General features: G+C 45.8%; 1 protein-coding gene across 1 annotated transcript in view; it reads left to right on the top strand.

The window, feature by feature from the left end:
• The first annotated feature begins 231 nt into the window (after positions 1-231).
• The window catches only part of TNFSF8 (TNF superfamily member 8), a 30,040-nt gene continuing 8,301 nt past the window's right edge, over positions 232-21,970 (top strand). The window contains exons 1-2 of the mRNA XM_004003977.6: positions 232-651; positions 12,553-12,595. Coding sequence (XP_004004026.1) covers positions 457-651; positions 12,553-12,595 — 238 coding nt within the window. The 5' untranslated portion in view covers positions 232-456. The remainder of the gene's footprint in view (positions 652-12,552; positions 12,596-21,970) is intronic.

Genomic DNA, 21,970 nt, shown 5'->3' on the forward strand with positions numbered 1-21,970 from the left:
CCGCTGAGGAGAATGTGCAGTTTCTCAAGCCGGAAGGCGTTTTGTGGCTGAGTCTGACTGAAACAGCAGTTGCTTTGGGTGTACGCTCGCGCGAGCGCGCGCGCACACACACACGCGCACACACACACACACACACACACACACACACAGAGCAGCGTAGGGAAACCGTCATTTTCCTACTCGCCCTCTGACATCAGCCACCTTCTCTATAGCTACAGTTTCTTTTCACTCAAACTGATCCCTGGCGATGAAAAATGAGCCTGTCCCCCACCCGTCCCGCTGCCTTTCGCCTCACGCCCCCAGAGAAGAGTTTCTTCGTGAGGCAGCCGGTGAAGGTTTTTTTCCAAGTCACATGATCCAGGATGCAGGGGAAGAATCCTTCTTGGAACAGAGATGGGCCCAGAACCGAATCAGATGAGGAGAGATAAGGTGTGATGTGGGGAAGCCTATATAAGAATGGACCCAGGGCTGCAGCGAGCACTCAACCCACTGGCCCCGTCTCAAGACACAGCCATGCATGTGCCCGCAGGCTCCGTCACCAGCCACTGGGGAACCACGGGCCGCGGGTACTTCTGCTTCACCACGGCCTCGCTGGCGCTGTGTCTCGTCTTTGCTGTGGCGACCATTATGGTGCTGGTAGTTCAGAAGACGGTGAGTGGACTTCTCTTCTTTGCCTTTCCTTTCTGATTTATGTTCAGTTTTCTCCACAGAGACTTGGGGATAAACGAAGCAGAGAACCGACATCAACAGAGAGAGGGAGCAAAGAAACTGGAAACTCAGTCCTCTCAAATAATTTGGCTCTTTGAGGGAAAATTTTCTTGAGCCATCACCTCCAAACTTTCTATATACACCTGAGCCAAAGAAGGGAGAGGAGCTATTAGCCTTGAGAAATTTTCCTAGAGGAAGGGGATATATATACACCTATAGCTGATTCACTTCATTGTACAGCAGAAATGAATGCAACACTTTTAAAGAAATTATACTGCAATAAAAAATAATAACTGTTGCTGATCTAAAGACTTCTATTAAAGATGGAAGAGACAAGGAGACTTAATAACACATTTGTACAGCCAGTGTCTTGTCTTTGATGACTTCAAACCAGATTGCAGGATTCTGTACTCTCAGTCCAGATGTTCCTGAGATTTCAGAGGCCTCAGCCAGTGCTAGGCACTTTTTTTAGCCAGGAGTTAAGTTCCAGAGGCCAAAACAAGGAAAGGGAGCAAGGAAAGGAGGCCAGAGAGAAGACCAGGGCTCTTTAGAGCTTGGGCATGTCAGTGTTAAAGCTCACAAGACAAGTTCAAAGCTTCCTCCTGAGCCACTGCTTTGAAGAGCTTGGTGTGTCACAAAAACATAACACATAGAAGCAGAAGGTAGAAATGTTTTTCACACCTGTTCCCTCTGAGACTGCTCAGAACCCTAAAACTATAAGCAATTATGGGTACACACTGTGAAGCTGAGCGGTCTCAGGAAATTTACCTTTTTTTTTTAAGTAAATGGTTAAGAATTACTATGAAAACAGAGGAGGTGAAGGAGAAAGCTTATTCATATTTTAGGAAATTGGTGTTTACAGCAAATCCACCAGGATGTATTTTAAAGAAAATACTGTACTAATAGTATATATTGCTCATGAATTTTTTAATGAAGTAATTTTGATAGTTTAAGAACTGTACCCCCCAAAAAAAGAACTGTACCCCCAATACTACTACCCCTTCAAAGTACGTACATTTCTATTTATTCCTTCAAAGCTCTCATTTTTCAGAGTATTGCAATCCTGCAGAATTTGTTCTGGCTTCCTTCAGTTGTCTTAGGTTGAATGCTCTTTACCTTATTGATTGCTGAAAAGAACCAGGCTTTAAAAGGCTTGGTTATCTGCTTCTCAAGTGTCCTCAAGAACTGACATTTAAATGAAGCTTTGAAACTCATACCTCCATAAAAGTGAAAGATAACAGAATTGCTAGCATTTGAGACTTAGACTGTAAAGTTTATGAAACTCATCATTTATTGGGCTCATCTACACCTACTGGGAATAACACACTTGAGAATATTCTAGGACCCTTTTTATTCTGTACAGACTCTATAACTTCTGTAATTCTAATCTGAAGTAAACCAGAGGTGTATCATTCTACAGCAAGAGCCAAAGAAAGGAAATTAAAGTGGCCTTAGAAAATGTCTTCAGTTAGATTGTAGCTAGAACTGGTATGAGAGAGACAGAGAAAGAAAGAAAGAAAGAGGGGAAAAGAGAGAGAGAAATATATGGTCGTGGTACATGGTGTGGTGATGACATAGGAAGCGAGCAAGAGCTCCAGAATTCTCCTAATCCAAGTCCCACATTTGGTTGAATTGATTCTTTCCATGAAGGAACTGGAGCGGATCTTTCTGCCTCATTTTTGTAAATGTGGAAAACGAGAAACAGAAAGGGGACAGGGCTTGACCTAAGTTGTCCTGAGAAAGTGGGAGTCAAGACTGCTTGGCTATTTAATGAGGCCACTGTTCCCTTTGAGGACACAGCCACAGCCGCACTAAAAAATCTCCCTTCCTCCTCTTCTCTTGGGAGTGTGCCCTTCCTGGCGTCCAGTTCCTTGACTTCCCCTCACTCTGGGAAATGAAAAGATTCACTTCACAGTCTGACTCTAGGGTTTGATGTCCTATGATTTCTTAGCCTGAGAAATATCAGTAACTTGCTTAAAAGTATTGTGATATACAAGTAAAGTGTTTTATACATATCATTTCCAATAATTCATTCAGATATTAACTGTCAGAAAAGCTAAGAAGAGAGAGTTATCTCCTTGAACTTGAGTTATCAGGTTCCTGCGGGAAGAGGCTTTAGTACAGGTACAAGTTAGACAAATGAATCAACTCTTAACAGGACCCGCGATAAAGGAATCAATGGGAGATGCCTAAGGACCTTAAACTCATAGCCCAATTATTAAAAGTGAAATGGATTGATGGCCACCCAGCAGTCTTGTGAGGGTGGATGGGGGCAAGGCTGAGAACCATGAGCTGGTTCTACTGGCCTAAGAAGTCCCCACCATTACTGTGTGTGTGCTCGGTCGTGTCTGACTCTTTGCATCCCCGTAGACAGTAGCCCTCCAGGCTCCTCTGTCCATGAAATTTTCCAGGCAAGAATACTGGAGTGAGTTGCCATTTCCCCCTTCAGGGGAATCTCCCTGACCCAGGGATTGAACACAGGTCTCCTGAATCTCTTGCATTGACAGGTGGATTCTTAGCCACTCAACCATGTGGGCAGCCCCCAGAAGTCACAGTTCTAAATAAAAAGACACATGTACAGGCAAAATGTAAACCAAAATTAACTTATAATATGGAATATGTGATGGAATGTAGGCACATAGGGCTACCATGAAACCACAGGCAGATCTGAGAAAAACTTCACTGGAGATTGGAGTCTCAGTTTGGCTTGAGAAATGTGCACAATTTCAAACAGGTCTCCTGAGATCAGAGGAGAGAGTATTCCTGGCCAATGGATCAGAATGAGAAAAGTGAGAAGTGTAGGACAGGTAGGAAAATCAACAAAGATCGCCTTGAGCTTTGGTTTGAAAACCAAATAACTCCAAAGTCAAATTCCTTGGGAGAGGCAAAGAACTTAGGTTTCAACCTTAAAGATTTATTGAGCATCTACTGTGTGCAGGACAGTAATGTTCTAAGTAAGGGATATAGAACCTTGATCAAAGCCAAAAATATCTCTGTTTTCATGTTACTTATGGAACTTATTGCCTACTGATGTCTTAAGTCTCTGCAGTGGCTGTATTTTACTTACCTTTAAACCATTATATTCATTTAAAATATTATATCCACATGGTTTAAGAAAAGTAAATAGTAAACAAGGGCAAAGAAAAAAGTAGAAATCTCTCACACCCTCTCCACCCAACCACCAATCCCTCTTTCCTGAGATAAGGACAATTGACAGATTCTTTCCTGTCCTTCCAAAAATCTATGCTCTGTAAATACATAGTACACAGATGTCATTATAGCAAACCCATAAATGTGCAGCCTGCTTCATTGACTTGATAAATCTTGGAAATCCTTCCATGTCAATACATGGACGTCTATCTCATTCTTTTGAAGAGTCACATAGCATTTTATTGTACTTCATATTTCATCTGTGTCTAGTGAAGGACACGAGTTTTTCTCTAGAAGTTTTGCTCACTGTGCACATCTGCAAGTCTGTCTGTGGGATAAACCCCTAGAAGTGGGAATACAATGTGTATTTTTTAAGAGATTGTACTCAGTACTCTTGAAGAAGTAGAAGTCCTACCAACAAAGAGACAGATCTCCGTGGAAAAGAAAGAAAATTGATTTCTTATGAAGTAATTACAACAGAGTATATGCGTTTGTGTCACAATGAAATGTCACACAACTTATACAGCAAAGCAAAGAGAAAAAAATTTCTCGTATCTCCTCCAGAGACAAAGGGTTATAAATAGGTCATATATAGGCTATAATAAGGAAGAGAAGGAAATGGCAACCCACTCCCGTATTCTTGCCTGGAAAGTCCCGTAAACAGAGGAGCCTGGAGGGCTACAATCCATGGGGTCACAAAGAGTCGGACACGACTGACCGACTGAGCACATGGGCTATAAGGTGGACAGGCTTCCCACATGGTTCAGTGATAAAGAATCCACCCGCCAAGTGGGAGATGAGGGTTTGATCCCTGGATTAGGACAATCCCCTGGAAATGGCAACCCACTCCAGTATTATTACCTGTGAAATCCCATGGACAGAGAAGCCTAGCGAGCTACAGTCTATGGGGTCATAAAAGAGTTAGACAGAACTCAGCAACTAAACAACAGCAATAAGGTTGACACTAGAGGTGTTCACAGTTCAGGTGGCTTGGAGGCCTTCAATCTTAAGAAATGTTTCTGTTATAAACCAGAAGCCTGGTCTTGTTTAGCCCCTGGAGATATCTATTTACATTTCACAATGTTAGAGTAAAGAAGGGCTCGTGTATTCTAGAAAGAAGAGAAAGCAACTGCCTTCTTTCCCTTTATCAACAAAGAAAACTCCTTTTATTACAAACAAAAAAAAATTACCCTTCCAATACCACTCAACTTCCCCACCAAGAGCTGAATTTAGGGGCAGTGATTGGCGGTGATGGTGGTAAGGTTTTAGGTTTGTTTTCACTCCAGATAAAATATAGGGTGAACTGAAATGCCCAGTGATACTTCTCTCTACCCAGCTTACTCTCTCCAATACAGTCAATTATTTATCCAAAGAAGTCCACTGAGCAGCTTCTCCAGGGAAAGCCCTAGGCTAAGCTGTAAGGGAAGAACCCAAGTGGACAAGGTGGGAGCCCTGTTTTCTGGGAGTCTCTAAGTTGGAGAGGTGAGCCCAAACCCTCAAGTGCTTGAATCTGGGGCAGAATGGCACTAAATGTGGGCTTCCCAGGTGGCGCTAGCGGTGAAGAACCCACCTGCCAATGCAGCAGATGCAAGAGATGCAGGTTTGATCCCTGGGTGGGAAGATCCCCTGGAAGACAGCATGGCAACCCACCCCAGTATTTTTGCCTGGAGAATCCCCAGGGACAGAGGAGCCGGGTGGGCTACAGTCCATAAGGTCACAAAGAGTCAGACATGACTGAAGTGACTTAGCATGCATGTGCTGTACTCAGTGCCATAGACTAGAAGAGAGGAAGACAGTTGCCACTCGGGGTGAGGAAGGGGTTTGCAAGAGAGGTTAGAAGGGAAGCTGAACCTCCTCCAAGAATGAAAAGGATCGTGTCTGATTCCCGAAGTTTTGTTTTGGAAAAATTTAAACCTACTGAAAAATAGAATGGTAAATACCCATATAATCTTTCACCTAAATTCAATAAGTGTTAACATCTTGCCATATTTCTGCTTCTTTCTATATATATGAAAGTAAGGTTCGGTCAGGGTGACCTTTCACCCACACGTATTTCAGCACCCATCTCCTACTTACTGTGTGCCATTATCATGGCCAAGAAAGTTAATGTTATCTTGGCAACATCAGTTTATAATAAGACATAGTCCATATTTTAATTTCCTCCACTTGTTCTAAAATGTTTTTATAGCTGTTGTGCCTTTTGTTTCTCAATCCAGAATCTACTCTTAGGTCACATACGGAGTTGGTTTCACCTGTTTTAACTTGGAATGTTACTATTTAAAAGGTGGCTCTGGGAGCTTATTAGAAATGCAGACTCTCGGGCCCCACCTTAGACATGATGAATCTAAGTCTGCATTTTAATAAGGTTATTGGAGAAGGAAATGGCAACCCACTCCAGTACTCTTGCCTGGAAAATCCCATGGATGGAGGAGCTGGGCAGGCTACAGTTCATGGGGTCACAAAGAGTCAGACACGATTGAGCAACTTCACTTTTTTTTTGGTGATCTATATGCTCATTAAAGTTTGAGAAGCAATGATCTAACAATCTCCTCTGCTCTCTGTTGCTTTTCACGACACTGACTTTTTAAAAGGATCCAGGACAGTTCTATGGTCATGTTTTGGGACTGTCAGTGTCTACTCACAATAATATTCAGATGAAACATTTTGGGCAAGGAAAGGACATAGGCAATGTTATATCCTTCCTTTTCACAGCAGAGCTAGAAGCATATGTCAGGTTGCTCCATTATTGGCAATAACATTTAGTCAGTTGATTCAAGGCATGACCACTGTCTGCCTTCATAGTGAAAGTGAAAGTGCAGTCACTCAGTCGTGTCTCTTTGCAACCCCATGGACTGTAGCCTACCAGGCTCCTCCATCCATGGGATTTTTCTAGGCAAGAGTACTGGAGTGGGGTGCCATTTCCTTCTCCAGGAGATATTCCTGACCCAGTGATTCTTTCACTTCTTCTGTATTTGCTAGCTGGCATGCGTCAGTGGAGAAGAGCTCACTATTGAAAGGATGGGAGCAAGAGGAGATGGTGCCAGGCATTCTAGGTGGGGCCGGAGTAAGGCGAGGCGCAAAACAGAGATCAGTCCAGACTGCACCAGGGAGTGGCAGGACTTGGAGCCAGGTGGCAAGAAGCACAGATAGAAGATGACAGGAAGCCACCCCATCAACAGACTAGGAAGGTTTTCCGAACCCATCCATAAGCTCAGCTCCACGCTAGCCTCCAGTAGCCATTTCCCCCATTCCTGTGGACAGGGAGACCTCAGTGTTCCGACTGTCTGTTGAGTAATGTCTTTCAGTTCAGTTCAGTTCAGTTCAGTTCAGTCGCTCAGTCGTGTCCAACTCTTTGCAACCCCATGAACTGCAGCATGCCAGGCCTCCCTGTCCATCACCAACTCCTGGAGTTCACTTGTCTTTAAGCCCTTGTTATTCAAAGTGTGCTCCCTGGTTCCAAAACATTGGCATCATCTGGAAGATGATTTCATCATTTCATTATAAATGTAAAACCTACAGAATCATAATTAGCATTTTAACAAGACCCCTAGTGAGAGAAGCACTGCTTTAAGCCCCTGTATTCCAATGACCACTTTCACTAACATTAGCAAAACCAAGACTACCGAGGAAAATTTTCTAGGACCGCAATCCACTTTCTCATGGAGTCTCAGGAGAATTTCCTGCCCCAGCTGCATCCTGCCCTATCCTAGAGGGGCGACATGGCTTGGGATTGAAGAGCATTGCCTTTGAAGTCAATATGCCCCAGTTGAATCCTTTCCCTCCTATTCACCATCTAAGGGACCTTCTATAGTCACTAAGCTATTTCTCTAAGTCTCAGTCAATCACTAATTCTTGGGGTAAAGATAAAATAAGATAATGCACGTAAAGCATTTAGCCCCTGATGATTCAGTACCCTCAGTCAGTCAGTTCAGTGGCTCAGTCTTGTCTGACTCTTTGCGACCCCATGGACTGCAGCACGCCAGGCTTCCCTGTCCATCATCAACTCCTGGAGCTTGCTCAAACTCATAGCCATTGAGTCAGTGATACCACCCAACCGTCTCATCCTCTGTCGACCCCTCTGAAATACCCTCATTAAGTGCTTAATCACATTCAAAAATAAGAGAGGCTTTCCTGGTAAAGATCTCCATGGCTCACCTTACAAGATGTGAGACCACCTGGCATAGTCCAAACATCGGTTGTCTTTGGCCATTTTCTATAAGAGAGGGCATCTTTTGTCAAAGTAGATTTAGGAGCTGATTTCCCTGCACAGGACTGCTCTGTGAAAAGAAATAAACCTTTCAAGGTATTGCGACAAATTACACACTTCATTAGGATTAAGAGGGTAACCAAAATAGCCACCATTTCCAACCACTTGCTAACACTTAATGCATAATATCTTACAATGTCCATAACTTTATATATAATATCTTATTATGTCAATAATCCAGCAGAGGTAGGGATTATTAGCCTTGCAATCACAGTGATTAAAGGAAATGGGAAAACAAAGAGTCCTAGGCAGAGAAGATGACTGGAACAGCTCATTTCACCTGGGAACAAAAAGGTTAAATGTAGGGAGGGTTCCTCCCTCCATACACAGGAACATTGTGGAGGATACCCATGAGATACTCAGAGTCTGAAAAACAAAAGAGACAGAGAGAGAAGCATACTTAAGGAAGTGTAGCTGGTTGGTATCCATGGAAACCAAGTTTCCTGAGCTCAAGTGTAAGTGAAAGTAGCTTAGTCGTGCTGACTCTGCAACCCCATGGACTGTATAGTCCTTGGAATTCTCCAGGCCAGAATACTGGAGTGGGTACCCTTTCCCTTCTCCAGGGGATCTTCCCAACCCAGGGATCGAACCCAGGTCTCCCACATTGCCAGAGGATTCTTTACCAGCTGAACCACAAAGGAAGCCCAAGAATACTGGAGTGGGTAGCCTGTCCCTTCTCCAGCAGATCTTCCCAACCCAGGAATGGAATCAGGGTCTCCTGCATTGCAGGCGGATTCTTTACCAACTGAGCTTATGAGGGAGCTACTCAATGGAGCTGAGAATGAAAACCTGGGAGGGCCCATTTGCTTCTGTCTGTGTCTAGCCTGTTTACTGTTTACCTCAAAGCCAAGTTGCTAAGCATGGTGGTTCACATTTCTCCAGCCAAGACCCAGATCCCCAGGCTAGGTTTGGGAAAGAATTCTTAGACTGGGAGGTACCTTACTAAAGAGGAGTAGATAAATGGACAGCACTCAGCATAGTGTCAAGGGCATAGAGGGTCCTCAACAAAGTTTAATTTGTCATCTCTTTATACCCTACTTCTCCACCTCCAAATGCAAAGACTGCCAACAGTAGGGCGCATGGGGTGGCAGGGGAGGAGAAGGAGCAGGTCTATCCTTGGCTTCTGAAGACAGCATCTCTCTTGGGGCATAGAAGGAGCACTAGAGAATTTCATTCTAGGATCTGCCACCAACTCACGAGTATCTCAGTCTCCTTGTCTGTGAAAATTGGCTTGATGGACTAAAGGATGCCTTGGCTCCCCTCTGGCCCTGATCCTTTGATCCTGTCTACTGGGGGTAGCTAAGGAAAGCTATGGAGACCTGTTCTCATGCCCTCATGCCAGGAGCTCTTCAAGGCAGCAATAGTCACACTTCTGTCTTAGATGCCATGGGTCCTGGGCTAAGGTTTAAGCAACAGGATTCTTCCCTGTACTATGATGCTTTGTTTTTGACATCCTCTGTCTGAAGCTAGAAAACCAGAAAGCCTTCAAATGACCACACCCCCACCTCACCAACCCAGACACCCCATGTAAATTAGATCTCTTCTCAGATCGTATTTCTTACAACCTTGCTACTCAAATTGTGTTCTGTGGGCCAGGAGCTCTGCTGTCACTTGGGAGTTTATCAGAAATAGACTCTCAGGCTCCACCCACACCTGCTGAATCAGAATTTTTATTTTAACAACTGCCCAAGTGATTCGTACACATGTTCAAGTGCTATCTGGAAACATGCTGCCTGCCTCCCCCGTAGCTCTTGCCTTGTAATTCTAGTCTATATTTATCTATATGTTCTGAACAACTGCTTTACAATTGAGCCATAAACCCGCAGGATGTCTTCCGGTGACTTAGAGCTCGGCACACACTGTGTGCCCATTTGACACGTGCTGAATGTACAATTCTCTGGTATTTCCCAATTGCCAGGAGCCACGGCAACGGCTCCTCAGGGGTTGTTGCTCTGGCATTCTCTCCTTGTCCCTGGATATGTTCCAGGGCAGCCAATGAAGTCCACCATCTTAGCACCACACTTAAATGTAGATTTTTTTCTTCATGTGTGTGCACATCGTACTAATCGATGGACGTGCTTGGCAGTAAGCCAGATGTTTATTAACTTATGAAAGGCTGTTTGTTTTCTCAGGAGGCAACCAGGAGGGGACTCTATAACATCAGATTTTCCTTTGAACTGTGTGTGTGTACTTGAGAGATCACAGAGGTACAGCACTGTTTATTAGGTTAAGAGCTTTCAGCCAAGGCAATAAAATCATAGACTAGGGGAGCAAATAGGAAAGGACCTTCCAAGCCAAGTTCATTTCTTTTCCCCTGATAAGCTGAACCCCCCGAGTTTATATTGACTTCCTCCTCCAGATCAGTGCTCTGCAGGGCTGTGCCTCAGGAGACCTCCTCGACTCAGGACCATCCACTTGGGCTAAAGAGGAGAGTCACTGATCGGAAGAGCTGTCAGTGGAAGGAAAAGGACAGAGTCCCTAGGGCAGTGGCAGAATAAAAAGAGAACTCTAGGTGGTCCTAGGTGTTCTGACACAACACTAAGAAAATAAGATGCAGGCAGCAACTAATTGCTTGCTCCATTAGATGCTGGGAAGTTGTTTTCATCCATGAAAATGCTTACATTTTTTAGGGCTTTATTAATATCTCAATCCAATACAGTACAGGAGACCTCAATCTGGGTAGGTCAAAAGACAAATGAGACACTTCATTCCTTATTGGCAGGACAATGAGGAGTGTCTCCAAGGTTGAGGTGGGGGAAAGGGGGAGAGAGCCCAAGGTGGGAAAACTAGTCGCTGAAGAATTTTTTAAATTTCATTTATCTTCATTTTTTTAATTGGAGGATTATTGCTTTACAATGTTGTGGTGGTCTCTGCTGTATATCAATGAGAATCAGTCATATATATATATATGTATATGCTATATATATATATAGGCTTCCCAAGTGGCGTTAGTGGTGAAGAACACAACTGCCAATGCAGGAGACAGATGCAGGTTCGATCCCTGGGCCAGGAAGATCCCCTGGAAAAGGGCATGGCAACCTACTCCAATGTTCTTGCCTAGAGAATTTCATGGACAGAGGAGCCTAGTATGCTACAACAGTCCATAGGGTCACAAAGAGTCAGACACAACTAAAGTACCTTAGCATGCATGTATGTGTGTATATATATATATATATACACCCACTCCTTCTTGAGCCTTCTTCCCCTGCTCCCTATTATACCCCTCTAGGTCAATCACAGTGTGCCAGGCTAGGCTCCCTCTATTACACAGAGCCCCATGCTCGCCATCTGTTTTACACATGAGAGTCTGTGTGTGTGTATATATATGTCCGTGCTACTTTCTCAATTTGCCCTACCCTCTCCTTCCCCCATTTGAGCCAGTTGCAGCAAAGGGGATGTATATAGGGCCTGTTATACAGAGGGAGGTAAGTCAGAAAAAGAAAAGCAAATATCACATATTCAGGCATATATATGGAATCTAGAAAAATAGCACTGATTAACCTATTTACAGGGAAGACATAGAGACGTAGACATAGAGAAAAGCTTCTGAAAAATGTATTGGGGTGAAAAACTGCCCGTCTGCTTCTGTTGCTTACTTGCCCAGAACATGTGAACAAGACCTCCTTTCCTCCCCTCCATTCCCCAACCCCGCAGGTCCTTCTTCAGGAGCCAATCTGCTCTCAGATTGTCTGCCAGCAAGCTCTTACTTAACTGTGTGATTATTTATATATACAGTTATGCTTATTCTAGAATAAATAAAACATATTGAATGTTAACATAAATAATATACATTTATGCTTATTTATGTTATATAAGTATTTAGATATTAGAGTCAAATGTAAATCTGCAATAAATCCACAAGGACAGGGACCCAATTTAATCATTTATGGTATCTTCAGAATGCTTGGCACATAGTCATTCTATCAATTCAGAATTTCCAACCACAGGAGAAATAGTGCCTTCCCAGGTATATTTACAACACACTCTCACTGTTTGCTGAATCAAACATAGAAGAAAAGAGCCCACATATATTTATACATTATAGTTGTTTGCCTTATGCTAACCAAAGTAAGAAAAAATAGGTGGTGAAAAGAAAAAGGCACTGCCTGAAAGTTAGGAGTTGCAGATTCCCGCCCCGATGGCCATAAGCTTTCTACCTCTCAGCTTCCAGTTCCTCACCTGTGAAATGTGCAGAGTAATCCTCCAATATTATTTCTGATAAACAGGTCGTAAAGCTCATGTAAACTAAGTCAGTGAATTCGTTGTTGTTTTTTTTTTTTAAATCTTAGAGTCAGATGGAACAGAAATTCTAAATTACACAATACTTTGAGGGCAACCAAAGTGGAAAAGAAAAAGACTAGCTGTTTCAATCTGATGACATCCTCATCCTTTTTTTTTTTTAAACTTTTCTCTTTCTTCTCTTTCAGGACTCTATTCCCAACCCGCCAGGCCAATTCCCCCTTAAAGGAGGTAAGACTTTGGAATTAGGAGTAACTGTGCAGGAGGGGATAGTCCATATCACATCACAGATGATTAACTACCAGAAACATCATGAGTGTCCAACAGAGGCGGTGGGGGCGGAGGTGGGCTGTCAGGCCAAGCTGGTGCATCTGCGTTGCTCTGAGCGGCTTCTGAGCTGTGCTCATGTCCCCAGGTTCTCCCACCAGCCCTCAGCTCTCCCACTAGTGAAAAGTCTGGCTCTGGACAGGCTGGCCCACGGACCCAGAGGGGAACACAAAGCGGTATTGTGTTAGGAGCTTAAAATCTAGAGTCAGATGGTGTGGAGCTGAATCTTGGCCCTACATCCCACCTGAGAAACTCAGTTCCTTATCTATGAAATGAGAGTAATAATAACGACCTCACGAAGGTATTGGAGAAACTATTAGATCTCTTCTGGAAACTGCTTTGCATGGTGACCAACATATAGTAATCATTAAATAACTGAATCAAACATAGAAGAAAATGCACAATGAAGTTCAGGATTTGTCAAATAGACCTTCCCATGCCCCATATTTTTCTATCACTAAAGTCACTAATCAATGGGTTGTCTCTACTAGCCCCAGATTGGTGACATGCAGAGTTAGGTTAACATGGAAAAGTGAAAAACTTTGAGACCATCTGATGTATGTTTCATTGCACAGAAAAGGAAAAGTAAGACCAAGTGAAGGGGATCTTGTTCAGGGTATTATGGAGTCAAACTTAGAACCCAGATGTCCTCATTTCAGAACACTAACCTTCAGTCCTGTCACCTTTAGAACTTAGATAGCAAGCACAGTTGGGTGACCAGCCAGCTCAGAAGGAAAAACTAAGAAAGAAAGAGTGAGTCATCATAGGCACCTGGACAGACACACCAGGGCATGCTTGGGACCAGAGGACACACGTGTGTGGATACAGTTCCTCACACCAACAGCAAGCACACTGGAGTTCCTTCAGGACACCCTGAGCTCTGCTTCTCCTTCTGTCACCCAGAAACTTGGAAAGCAAGGGCAGAATCCCCTAAATGGAGTAGCACTCTGCGTAATTCAAGGCAGACAGATAATTACAGCTTTGTCAACAATAGCTGAACTTTGGCTGGAATTACTTAGCATGTGACCTTGATTTCCACCAAGCCTTTGTAGACAGTCACATCAAGGTGAAGGGAGCACAGCATAATGCAGAAGCTAGCAAGCTGCTTCTGTAAACGACCAGACAGTAAACATTTTAGGCTTTGCAGGCCACGAGGTCCCTGTTACAACGAGCCCACTGGTGTAGAGCAGAAGAGGCCACAGACTCTGTGCAAATGAGCAGGCACATTTGCGGTCCCACCAAACTTCATTCACAAAGTGAGGTGGTGGCCAGGATCTCACCCACAGGTCAGGGTTTGCCGCCCACCTTCATGGAAACAGTACCAGCTCTGGAATCAAAATACGAAGCCTTGCACAAACCAAACACACTGAGTAAATGTCATTTTCCCTTCCCCTGCCCCGTTGTTCCACATCCATCCAGATTCTCCAAGCTTTGACAAGAGCTTCACTTTTCAAGGTTAGGAGTGGCTCTTTAAGGATAGCATGACCTCAATGACAAGGACAGTTTTGACCAGGCAATGTGACCTCAGTCATTCTGGGTCTTGGTTTCTGCACTTCCATCATTGTAGATTGTCAGCTACAGGGGGTCTCACAAGTGATCCCCTTTTCCTGCAGTCAACTATACTTTCCTCTGAGAGCATGTCCTTTTCCATGTTACTTTTGTGTGAAAATGTCCTTTCTTTTACAACACAAGGTTGATACAGATGGGAATCAGGTTGGTTTGCTTTTTACTCAGTTATATTGTCTGTTTGAACAACAACAGGCAAAATAAGAAGCTGCCCATTCTGTACTGGTCACTGAATTTACATTTTGGAGTCCTTAATTTTGGTTTTGAAGTAATTATTTTGGTCCATAGAAATTTAAAATTTTGGCAGCCATGGACTAGAACACTTATCAGATCCCTTCTTAAATGGGCCGTCACTGTGGATATCAGAACACAAACTAATTCAAAACCAACCACAGTTCCCAATTCAGTGTCTTTGCAACCAGATTAAAAAATGCTAATAATTCTCCCTAGGGCCATGAAACTCTTGTTAAAGACCTTCCCACACTTACCGTGGATTTATCTTAGCCTACATCCTATAAGCAAACAACTTGGGGATTAATAGTCCTGTTTGGCAGGTGGTGAGCTGAGGCCCAGGGAATCAAGGTGACTTTTGGAAGGTTGTCTAGGGAACTGATGGCAGAGCAGGAGTCAGAATCCAGGGCTCCCCTCTAGCCCCCACATGATTGTTGCCGAAACTCAGCCTCTGTTCACTGGTGCTGAATAGAAACACGAGGACAGAGTTTTGGGTGAAGTAGAAAAGAGAAAAGCTTTTACTGCTTTGCTGGGCATAGTGGGCCACAGTGGGTCCATGCCCTGAAGACTATGTGACCCACCCTGGAGGCGGTAGTGAGGAGTTGTGTTCAAAGAGCAGGGCGTGATCAGCTCATTTTTGGATTGGTTAGCAACAAGGTGAAATTTCAAGCATCGTCAACCTTCTGGTTTCAAGCAGTCTAGGGTCTCTGTTCTTGTGGTCAGCAGTTTTCATCTGGAAAGGGGTCTGCTTCCTGTAAAAGCACTTAGGAATGCGTGTCAGGCCTTTATCTGTATCTTTCAGGAAATTGGGAGTTTAGTGATTCTGTCATGTGGCTGAATTATAGTCTATAGATTGTTACCAGTTTCTTGGCCCAACAGCTATGCCTTGCTTCTACATCTTCACGTTTCCCAATCACTGACTCTTGAGTCGGCATTTTAAGACAAGGACACAGGGGCTTGTACACAGTTTCATGATGTGTTTCGGCCATAAAATGTCAGTGACCTACTGTGTGTGGTCCTTGACTTTCTCTTGCTTTTTAATGAAAGTCTCCACCTGTCTTAACTTGGCCCACCTACAGACACAGTGGTCAGATGAGGTGGAAAGAATACCACCTTGGAGCAAGACCTGGGCTCCAGAGTTGACCTCCACACTAGCAGGCTGCGTTTCTCAGGGCAAGTCTGTAACAGAAAAGGACGGTGCACTGAACGAACTGGAAGGGTCCTTCCAGCTGCGATGCTTTATGATATTCTAACCTTTCCTGTATATATGTAAATACAGAAAAAAAAGTCTAAAAAGACGATTCCTAATAATCTTGAGGAAGTCTGCAGGCTTCCTGCAGGAGGCATAGCCTCCTCCCCAACAAACCCCCTGTGAGCAGACGGAGGCAGTGAACTCCCCTTGGAAAAGCCATGGCAAGACACTCCAGGCAGAGGGGCGCTGTCTCCCAGGGGCCCCAGGGGGGAGGCTCTAGGGGGCAGCCTGTGGTTTGCCCCCCGGATGGATGAGAGCGGAAACTGGACTCTTACCAGGGAGCCCTGTGCCACCGGCCAGTGGAAACTGTCCACCAGGAAGCCAGCAGCAGCCCAGAGCTTGGCAAAGAGGGCCAGGCACACACACCCAAGTAACGTTAACACAGGACGACACTTAGCTGCAGGGAAACCACAGAACGCCAAGCCTTTTCTGTAAGGAGAGGATGTCTGAGTCCCAGCACTCACCTCTCACTCCTGGCCAGGAGACTTGTCACCGGCAGACCGCCAGCTCGCCACCACTCCCTCGTGCTTAGGACCCAGTGGCCTGGCCTCAGCTGGGACTGCGGGCAGCCAGGCAGGGCCCCAGGAGGAGGACCTTCTCCCTTCCTCTAGCAAACAGAGTCACTAAGCGCTCCCTCACGGAGCTGCTCCGAGGGCGGGATGGGACCACAAATATGAGCCTCACCCGCCACGCGGCTGGGCACAGGGGCTGGGCGGCCAGGAGAGGGCAGCTGTGCTGCCTCTCGACATCCTCGTTCCTGTCTCCTGCCTCTCCCACACTCTGAATCCCACGTGTTCTCATGTACGTGCCGTATTTGTCCCAACCCCAGAACAAGCCCCCATGCCTGATCTCCCCAGATTCCAGAAGCACCCACGTTTGTGTGCAGCAAAGCGGACAGCAGGATTTAGGGAATGTGGAGAGGCTGGTGGGGTGGTGCCTTCCAATATGGAAGCAGAATGGAGTTTCAGATCCTATGTGATCCTGAAGCCTCTGCGCTCTAGGAGACAGCACTCTTCTCTTGGGTTCAGCCCTCTAGCACACGTACTGACCCACCCCCACCCGCTTCCATGTCCTTCTTCCCAATTTCACCACCCATCGTTTCCCCTCAGAAACTCGGCAGAAATTCAAACTCCTGACTTCATCGCAAAATAATTTTGATCACCTCAGCCCCAGGCATTTCCAACATCCCAACAACCAAATATCAGTTCTTACCTGCGCTGGAGGAATTCCATAGATGACTTGTAAATCAGTTTTTCTTTTATTCCCCAGCTAGGCAGGTGTGAGGATGTGATGGGATGAAGATAACAAACACTGATGGGGCCTTTGCTTTGGGCTGAGGGCTTTGTGATTCACTCGTGCAGTCTCACAGCAAACCCCAGGATAATTATTGGCCCCTTGATAATTGTAAGTAGGGAAACAGAGAGATTTACCGACTTGCCTAAGATTGCACAATTAGCAAGGAGTGGGGCCTGACCTCAAAATCCAAGTTGACGTGCCTGCGAGCTCTCTGGCTTACCCAGGATGTCATGGTCAAGATGCTGAGTGCAACATGACCATGCTTCCTTAGTGTCCCCCCCAGGGCGCCAAGGCCAGGAACCCCCCCAGGGCTCTCTGTCCCTCCCCCACACCTGCTCCCGTGGCTGTCTGTCCTGCTGTCACGGGAGCCTGCTCTCTGGTGTTGAGCTCCGGGCCAGAGGGGGCCACTAGGGCACCTCCGCACATGGCTCTGCGCAAGAGGCAGGGCTGTGGGGAGCGTGAACAGCCCACGGCAGGGGATCTGGAGGCCAAATTCAGGCCCCAGGTTCACAGTGGAGGATCCTGAGAACTGGGAGGATCCTCCCCCCACCCTCACTGCGGGCCAGTTAAGATAGTCTGCCTTTCCTGTGAGTGTCACGGGCCCCCTAATATCCAGAGGTTCCTGGGGGCCCTGAGGAGGTGGAAATAGTGGATAGACCACCTGGAGGAGTCCTGAACCCCTCTTGTGTGTTCCCCATCTCGCAAACAAGGATCTTAGGATTCTCTCACCACTTTATTAATACCATTCCAACAATGTCCCATGTTTGCCTGGCTTGCAAGCTACCCTCCTCCCCCACTCCCTCTGCTAAAAAGAAAACGTGGGCATTTAAAAGAGATCAAATAAGGTTGGCTAATTGCAGCTAGTGAGCCCACCCCCAAAGAAACAATACAAGCTGCCCATGGAAGGCAGTGAAACTAAACGAAGGAGCTGGCTGCTCGCCGATCGCCCGCTGTGCCTGGTGTCGTGCAGCTGGGACTGGATGCAGGCTGCACAGAGGCAGGTGGAGGTGCAGCAGCATCCTCCTCTAGAAGGGCTGAAAACAGCAGAGACCTCACATCTGTCAGGTGGACAGAGCTGGATCTACTGCCCGGTCCGCTGGTTGTCGTAGTTCCCCCCCACCACACACTAAGTGGGGATATAACTGCTCAGCAGTCACTGCTTTTCATGTAGTCACAGGCCTCAAAGAACTTATTTGCCTCTATGTTTACTTTAAACCTATTCACTCAAAGCTCACTCTGAATGTGTCTTTTTCTTAAGGCAGAGCTAACCAGGATCAGGACTCTCTCTAACAGAAATAAACTAGAAAATGGGCCACACAGAATAAGGTGAGACAGAGTCCTGGAGAGGCCATCAGAGTGCTAAAGCCATCTGTGTCTAATCCCTGCCCCTTGTCACCCAGAGGAGAGGAGAGGGAGGGGGCGATGTGGGGGGTGGGGGACAGGAGAAGGGGAAGGAAAAGGAAAAGAATTCCATCATCGAGAAGCATACTAACATTTATACTTGAATTCTGCACATACACATGTCACAAGTCTTTAAATCCAGGAGAAAAATCCCCGTCTTTCACTTTGGGGAAGAGGAGAAAAAAAGAAACAGGCGGGGAAAGGAGGGAAGGACAGAAGGAAGAAGGGAAGGAGGGAAGGAAAGCAAGTTTGTTTCTCAAACTGGCTTCACTACATGTTTCACCCAAGCTCTCTGGATGCCACACGTGTTGTCTTAAATTTCTACAAGCCCCACTGTGCAAGCCGCGGGCCAGAAAATGGGAGCTAGACATGAGCAGATCTCTCTTTGCCTTTTCAATTAGACTTTAAAGGTGCTTCTTAAATACCCTCCAATAATATCAATTCAATCTGCACTTAGTATAAGTGAATTTCGAGGAATTACACATCAAGTCAGATAGCTTTATCTTACATACTGCAACAGGTCAGGATTGAAGAGACCCCAAGGGAATTCCCTGGTGGTCCAGTGAATAGGCCTCTGTGCCGTCACAGCTGTGGGCCCTGTTCAATACCTGGTCAGGAACTAAGATCCCACAAGTTGTGCCATGTGGCCAAAAAAAAAAAAAAACACACACACACCCTCAAAATCCCAAGGAACCTTCAAGGGATTCAAATGAATTTTCACTTGATCTCAACTTGTATTTACTGATGACTTTCGATGTGTTTAACACTGAGCATGCCAGAATAGCTACTCCTCAAATGCCATCTGTAAACCCAAGGCTACCTAGTCCTTTGTTTAACGAAGGGCCTAGTCTGGAGTTTCTCCATGGCGAGTTAGCCAAGGAAACCGTCACACTGAAGTCAGCTGAAATGACCCTTAAGTTAGGGATTCACTGTGATTCCGAATTCCACTGACAATGGCGAGGCTCTTCCCTAGATGTCGCTATTGCGACTCTCCTGGATATCGCGCCAAAAGGGTGGAACTCAGAAGCCAGGACATGGTAGACGCAGAGTCATGAGGATAATTCCTCTCCTTGTTGGAAGGATTAAAATATTTTCAACAGATGACGAGGGCTATTCACACTTTCCTGAGAGCATCCAATGGCCTCAAACACTTAGATACATAATTAAGAAACTTCAGTCCACCAAGCTCTGGCTTAATGAGCATCTCATTGGCCAGATGAGTCTGCTAAGAGTGCTGCTAATCTGTGCTACTTAAGAACCAAGGAGAGAGTCGGGGAAGAGGGGGCTACCGCGTGCCGGGTTATCTCCTCCAAGCCGTGTGCTGTACAGGTCATTTGACATCCATAACCTCACTGCATCTTCGCAACACGCACACGCTGGGGTTGCCTGTTACTATCCCCACTTAACAGATGCAGTAATTGAGGGTCAGTAACGGGGAGTAACAAGTCTGACGTTAGAGGCCTTGACCAAAACCCAGGTGCTTTCTTTGAGATGCACTGTGTCTGTTTTGCTCCGATATTAACCTGGAAGGTACCTGGCACTCAGACCACATACTTTCTGGCTGGAACGGTAGGTGTGGCTTGTTTTGCCCCATTGGGCATTGTTGCATCTTAATGGAAGCCTGAGAGCCCCTGACTTATTGCTTGGCAAGGTTCAGCCCATGAACCTGAAGTCACCTGCTGGCATTCCCCTGGGAAGAGGAAGTCCAGATGGTTCATCAGTGCTTGTTTTCCAGGCACCCATAGCTGTCTAGTCAGTTTTCAGGCCAGTGTGTATGGTGGCTGCAAACCCACTTATTCCTACATTTAAAGCTTCTCTGCTCCATGGGAAGACTAAAAACCAGGGCAGAGCCCAGGACTAGGAGTCAGGAACTCTGTTTTCTGAACCCAGCTCTGCCACTTAACCTACTGTGGGGTTTTGAGCCAGACCCTTAGTCCCTCTGGATTCAGCCTCTCCACTCCTAAATCTAGGGTCACAGTTAACTTGGCATCCAATGGTCCTTTGGGGTCTAATATTTTGAGATCTCAAGGAGGGTTCCCATCTTCATGTTGCATTATTCTGACTTCTATCTAGAACATGACCCTTCCAACCACCTAAAGCAACATCTCTCTCCCTATCTCTGTCTTCTATGCACCTGACCAGGAGGGTTTTGTTGACAAAATTTCTCTCCAGGCTTCCTAACAAAGCCCAAGAAAATTTAATGATCCTTCTAGAGACCAAAGCTTGAGAGGATGGCTTACAAATCTTGCCCAACTGAAGGCCTTGGTTCTCAGGAGTACTCACAGAGAACCTGAGTTGTCTGAAAGATGGAATGCCCGACAGAAGCAAGGGGTCCCAGACTGTGGCCTGGCCCCACCACTGATTCGTGGGGTGAGCTCAGACAAGCCTGCTGTGGGGGTAACATTGGGGAGCACGTGTGTTATGTAGTTACCAAGGCTGGGCCAAATGATTTCTCAGAGAACTTCCAGTTCTATGAACCATGAAAACCCTAACTTAGGTTAGTCCCAGACCTAAAACACTCTGTTCTGCTGCAGGTGTCCAGAAATTTTAATGCGTGTAGACAGACTCCTAGCTGGGGTAGAGCAACATGCTCAAAAGATAGATAGTCGGAGCTGGGACTGACTTCGTCGTGTCCCTGCAGCAGGCCTGGCAGTGTACAGCTGAGTCCACCCAGCCATCTAAAATCAGCTAGAAGGGCCCTTCTGGATCATCTGGCCCACCCTGCTCTTCCTCTAGCTTGAGACACAACCACCGGAAAAAAAGTCCTAGATTTTAACTCCAGGCGATCTACTTGCCGTGATGTGTGGACTGTTCTCCCCTCCCCTCCCCTCCCTAGTCTTTAGTTCTTCAAATTAAACCCCTCGGTGTAGCTAATTTGGTTGGGAAATAAATGAAACAGAGGTGTGTTTTGCTCCCAATGCTCCCCAAATTCAAACTTCCAGGAATACTATAGGATTCCTGTCTCATAACCAAAAATGATTACATCATGGGCTCACAGGGTGATAAGGAGACTCAAAGCCACATGGCTGATGACCCATGGAATATTCATCTAGGACTGGACAAGAGCCACATGACTCTCACACCAACCCAACACATCTCTGAACAGCACTAACTGGTCCAGTATTTGAGCTGCCAGAACTGTGACTTGCAATGTGTGTTGTATGTCCTTAATGAAAGTCTTCCCACTGCGTCATCCGGGAAACGGGGACAAGAGCAGTATTCGCCGTCAGCTGAGTGCATCATCTCCTTAAACTTCCAGGAGCTATGCTGTTTGGGCCCACAGAGCCAGCCCCTATCAGCCCTGGCCCTCCTAACAGCCTTGAAAGTCACTAGGCACCAGCAGCGTGCCTTCTCCAGGCTCCTCTCCACGTTCAGCAGTTCCATTCCACCGAGAGCTCCTCTGGAGCCCTGCTTCCCCAGTCCCTTCCCTTAGCCAACTCAGTGATGTCATTCTTCAAGAGAGTTGCCTCTGTTTTCCTTTCTTTTCGAAACATCTAACAGATTCTTTAAGAAAAACTGAGATACAGCATGGC

This window comes from Ovis aries, chromosome 2 (genome assembly GCF_016772045.2).
Source record: "Ovis aries strain OAR_USU_Benz2616 breed Rambouillet chromosome 2, ARS-UI_Ramb_v3.0, whole genome shotgun sequence".
Lineage (NCBI taxonomy): Eukaryota > Metazoa > Chordata > Mammalia > Artiodactyla > Bovidae > Ovis > Ovis aries.